Below are 5746 nucleotides of genomic sequence, written 5' to 3'. Positions count from 1 at the left end.
AAACGAGGCATTTGTTGCATCCAGTGGGGACATAATTACTGATTATAATGACTTATACTGTCTTTTTACATGTTGCGTTGCGTATCGTGCTGTATAAACATAAAATCATGTCTACATTTGTGATCGGAGAAATGACAAACAACAAGCGCTACTCTACACTGCTCAAAACTCGCATTTGAATCATCAGTGGCAAATTCTTTAAATATGAAAACAGACTTACAGGCTGTGAGTCATGAAGTGCCAGACTGTCCTTGCAAAGTTGGAATTTCCCCACTTTATAGAAACAGACACCGGCATTGTAGGCTACTCTCCCAGGAAACAGTCCTCGTCCTCCATAAAATGCACTGCACACATCTGAATATTTGGGTTGAACTCTTCCGGAACAGTGTTGTAAATACAACTTAACCACCGATTTCTAGTTGTGTCCTCTTTTGGAAGACCAAACAAAGTAGTTTTGCTTTCATAACGAAACACACAGTGTCTCCACAACATGGCGGCAGCAACAATACTACAGTGAGAATTTACACATCATCATCCTGTTCAAAAGTTTACACCCCTTAATGCATTGTGTTGCCTTGAGCATCAGTAAATGTTTCCATCTTTTGTAATAGTTGTGTATGAGTCCCGCAGTTGTCCTCAGTGTGGAACTATGGATATAAAAATCATACAGTCACTTTTGGAAAGGGTTCAAATATGCAGAAGATGCTGGAAAACCAAAGAATGTGCAGGAGCTGGAGGATTTTTCTGAAGAACAGCAGGCAGTTGAACTGCTCAGGACCAAAAATAAACTCATGAAACACTATCACAACACAGAAAAATCGTGGATCATTCAGGAAACGACACCTAGTATTAAGATTCAAGGGTATGTAAACTTTTGAATGGGGTCATTTTTATGTAAACATCTGTTATGTGAAATAGCTTAGTCAGGACAGTACTAAATACATTTTCATGATCCCTCTTATTTTGTAAACTTATGAGCACAACTGCAAATAGTAAAAATATATAAGTGGCTGATGTAAGACAATGTTGTGAACTTTTAAAAGGAAAGAGACTTAGACATTGCTTTGTACAATTTATTAAATAATTGATCTCATTATAGACCTGACATCATTCAATTGCTTTCTGAGTTTTACAACAGTCAATCACTGTTTGTGGAGGCCAAAAGAAAGAATGAGTGTGGTACATGAAGTCCTACCAATTTTTCGCCCTTTTTTTTGTCCCTAGTGGAGAAGCTCTGAAACTCACTACTTTACACTGCATGTTGGTCAATCCTGTTTTGGCTTTATTTATAACTATTTTTGTCAACAAAAATTCCTCAATATTAACATGTTGTTCATTGGACTGTTCTGTTGTGTAAAATATCACAGTTGTGATGTTGGCCTTAATATCACTACATGTAATTATTCAGTCTAGAATTACTTCCGAAAAGTCTACCCGTCATATGTATCTCTGAAAATGAAAAAAAGGAGTCTAAAATGTTGGGCTGGTGGTATAGAACTAAGAGACAGAAGCAAACTCTGCTGCTCTTTGCCACAGAAAATAATGTGGTAGGCCAAAGAAGACCACTACAAAACCTAGCTAACTAGAAAAATCTCTCATGTGATGAGAAAACACAGGCGATGAGAACAGGTGTTATAACTCATGGATGAGTCAGTATGTAATATCAAGTACAAACTTAAGGGAAAATAGTATTGATACTGTGCATTTCAGGGATACTGTTAAATAATACTAAACATTTACTATTACATAAATTTGAAGAAAGTACACAAACAAGCAAGGCTGGCATGTGAGTTTACAGAACCCTCGGCTAGATTGTAAAAATGGGCTCTACTACTGTAAAAAATGTAAATATTCATATAGTAAACGTATCAGCAAATCATCTTGCAGTGGCAAAGAAACGGCTTTCCTTTACTGCAGTGTCTCCCTTTGAGAACACAAATGAAGACAGAGATAGCTAGAAAAACAAGGATAATTAATCAGAAATGTTTTGTTCTGCTTTCATACTTTATGATCAATTTTGAGAAAATTCTCTTACATAAGCAGAGAATAAGCTGCATTCTTTTTCGGGCCTCCATCTTATGAAGCACTTTTTGTGGCTGGATTTCAGAACAGTCTAACAGCAACCTCTACTGGACATTTGAACACAAAGGCCAGGGCCCATAAAATTAACAGTACAACATGAGGAAATTATGATTTATTGACATGATCATTTTGACAGTTTGGTTTATTCAAATGAAAGAGATTCATTCATTGACATTTTTTGAAGCATTAGTTTATTTTTAAGTTACATGCTGATCTGACCGGTCATATGAACACTTCTCATTTTGTCCAGAGAACATTAGACATGCACTTCAATCAAAAGCTTTCCAAAGGCTCAAGTTAAGTAAATTACTGAATGATACAGCTCTGTCCCGCAATTTAAAAACATCAAGATAATAATGACAATAATAAAAAGGCACTTATGGCAAGTGTTAAAGTCATGATGAAATGTTAGTAGCAGATCTTTTCTTCCATATGTTGATGCACATCTGAGTGAAATGGATTATAGAAAAAGCAAAAAATAATAATAATAATAATCAAATGTAGGATGGGAACTACGGATGGGGGTCTGCATTCACAAATGAATTGTTCACACTAACGTCTATAAAAAATACATAGTGTAAGTTTTAATTTCATGCTTTAGCTTTTGGTGGTCCTTTCTGTATTTCTCTTGTGTTTCCTGGCTTGTTTTTCCGCAGCGGCAACCTCACTTGTAATTGTTGTAATCTGGCAAAAAAAAAAAAAAAAAAATCAAATGTAGGATGGGAACTACGGATGGGGGTCTGCATTCACAAATGAATTGTTCACACTAACGTCTATAAAAAATACATAGTGTAAGTTTTAATTTCATGATTTAGCTTTTGGTGGTCCTTTCTGTATTTCTCTTGTGTTTCCTGGCTTGTTTTTCCGCAGCGGCAACCTCACTTGTAATTGTTGTAATCTGGCAAAAAAAAATAATAATTTAAATGTATATTTCTTGACTTAATAAACAGAAACTTACAAAATGTCAGTGTGAAAAATAGAAGTTGTCACTAAGGTGTGTATTGCTAGCTACTGTAGATCTAAATCTCTAGAGTCACAGATACACTTTACCTCAGTGAAGTAACTTAATAGTAACTGTACCTCATTATTGGCATGATCAATTATTTGGATTTGATCTTCAATCTTGTTGCTCAAGTCTAGTGCCATGTTCTTTAAAACTTCAACGTGGTTGACCACCTGACTTAGATTCTCTTCCATCTCATCTTCTCGATCATCATTTGTTATTCTTACAGAAACAAAACAAGCATCACTTGAATTTCAAGCAAAGACCTTTAAGGTCAAATCTATAAATCTCTAGAGTCACAGATACACTTTACCTCAGTGAAGTAACTTAATAGTAACTGTACCTCATTATTGGCATGATCAATTATTTGGATTTGATCTTCAATCTTGTTGCTCAAGTCTAGTGCCATGTTCTTTAAAATTTCAATGTGGTTGACCACCTGACTTAGATTCTCTTCCATCTCATCTTCTCGATCATCATTTGTTATTCTTACAGAAAGAAAACAAGCATCACTTGAATTTCAAGCTAAGACCTTTAAGGTCAAATCTATTATATATATACACACACACACACACACATACACATACACATACACATACACACACACACACATACACATACATACATACATACATACATATACAATTAATAGCTTATGCCATAAGCATAACACAAATCTCCAGCTAACTTCATCATATGAACAGACAGTCACATTGGATCACTATGAGAGCTGTATTCTGTTACTCTCAGTGCTATTTTCCCTTCACCTCTTGATGTAGGGGCCAGTGGGGGCCGTTGACCCAGCAGAAACAGCCTGCCCATTGCGAACGGCAGTCGGTTGGCTGGATACCACCTTCTGCTTGCTTTCCTTTGGTTCCCTGACCTGCTTTTTTCTCCAATCACTCTCGGTGGACTTCAGTCTATAAAACAATCCATTCAAATCCAAAGAAATACATCAAATATAAGCACTGAGGTGAAAACCTTAAACTAAATGTGCCAATTTAGTTTATTTTCCCTACTAAAAAGGTCAGACTAGATGGCCAAGTTGGTTTGTGCTGGTTAATGTTGTTTTAAGGCTGAACTAGGCAAACTATTTCAGATATATAACTCATTGTCATACAGATGAGACTCTATGCTCTAGCCAACCTGTTACATGGGCACAAACACAAGCCGCAGCATTTGGACAGTTCATTCAGGTTTTTTCGAGCTTGTTTCATGTCCTGCTTGATCTGGTCCATTTCCCGTTCCACATTCTTTAGTGTTTCTAAAATAAAGAAGAAGAAAAAGTGTGTGGCAATCACATTAGCAAAATTTCTTCTAAATTTCACAGGCAAAAAAGTCTATAGTATAGTATATTATCAGTGTTGGGGGGTAATTACGTAATTTAATTACAAAGTAATTGTAACTGTAATCAGTTAAAATTACTGAGAAAAAATGTGTAATTAAATTACAGTTACTTATGAAAATGTTAATGATTACAAAGGGGGTTAGATCTGAATATTTTCACACACATAGATTTGATTGATTTCCAAATTGCATTGACTGCATGAGACATCAATGTTTCAGGAGTTTAGAACACAGAATAGGACACGCATGCTTATTCGATAACTGTTTTATTTCCAGTTTGGGTTTATGTATATACTTTATTTTTGTAATATTTAACTGTTTTTTCCAAGGCATTGTTAGATTCCAGTGTTTACTGTCTATGCAAAGATTTGATTTCAAAAACAGCATCATAGCTATTAAACTAGGCTATATCTTATGATTTGAAATCTGTATTTAACCTCAGAATGATCTCAGAGTAAGTCAGATTTTGTGGCTGTGCTTTAAAATTAAAATATTATCTTAATTCAAGTGACGAAGGATTTTGAAAGTGTACTGTAAAGTAGAGGTCTGCATTGCCGCGGGAACCGACCAGATTTTTTTGCGCCGCAAAATTCCCGATTAAAACGCGGTAGCGGTCGGTAACTCTGGTGTAATTTGAACGGGAGCGGGCGGTCTAACAATATCCCGTTCCCGACCTCCATTCAGAACAGCATATCTGCGTTGAATTTTCAAACTGGTAACACTTTGCAGTTTCGAATTATGCCTTTACTGTATGACCAAAAATTACGGAGTAGCCTATTTAATGTTTCAGCTGTTTGATCGCGCCGGCGCCTCACGCGCACACCAAGCTACTGCATTCATTGGAAACAGCGCATCCGTTCACCGTGCTGTTCGGCGCGAGACCCGCTCCGGAGCTGTAGAGAGAGAGAGAACTATTTGAGGTCTAGGTGAATCACGTGACGATCGAGCGTTTGACACAACTCTCTCTTTCCATGGCTCTGACCCGGTCCACTGTGGCATATTTTTGCTCATTATGATATTTTTCCGTCGAAACTGGAACGCGCGTGAACTACAAAGCCTATTTGACCTAATAAGGCTAATAGTTTAGCTTCAGCTACATCATGAATATGGACACATTTGGATTTGTGCCTGAGAGAAGTAAGCCCAACTTTACCTTACGTTTCTTTATAAATTAATTTGTTTTGGCATGTTTATTGCTAAGCATATATTATTATATACAGTAATTATATTTATCCATTAGAATTATATATTTCTAAATTCTTATTCTGTTCTGATACGGTTACATTTAAAGGATTTGTTGTAAAGTGAGGGGAA

At 36.2% G+C, this 5746-nt stretch overlaps 1 protein-coding gene across 4 annotated transcripts in view; it reads right to left on the bottom strand.

Annotated features, from left to right (window-relative positions):
• Positions 1–2775: 2775 nt before the first annotated feature.
• Positions 2776–5746, bottom strand: part of LOC107592806 (synaptosomal-associated protein 23-like) — an 8984-nt gene continuing 6013 nt past the window's right edge. For all 4 annotated transcript variants that reach the window (XM_016282369.1, XM_016282371.1, XM_016282372.1 and 1 more), the window contains exons 6-9: positions 4232–4349; positions 3853–4005; positions 3429–3573; positions 2776–2980 (exon numbers count right to left, since the gene is read on the bottom strand). In XM_016282369.1, the coding sequence (XP_016137855.1) occupies positions 2894–2980; positions 3429–3573; positions 3853–4005; positions 4232–4349 (503 nt within the window). In that variant the 3' untranslated portion in view covers positions 2776–2893. The remainder of the gene's footprint in view (positions 2981–3428; positions 3574–3852; positions 4006–4231; positions 4350–5746) is intronic.

Source organism: Sinocyclocheilus grahami, unplaced genomic scaffold (assembly GCF_001515645.1).
Source record: "Sinocyclocheilus grahami isolate Dianchi unplaced genomic scaffold, SAMN03320097.WGS_v1.1 scaffold158.1, whole genome shotgun sequence".
Lineage (NCBI taxonomy): Eukaryota > Metazoa > Chordata > Actinopteri > Cypriniformes > Cyprinidae > Sinocyclocheilus > Sinocyclocheilus grahami.
This window is presented reverse-complemented; position numbering and strand designations above follow the sequence as displayed.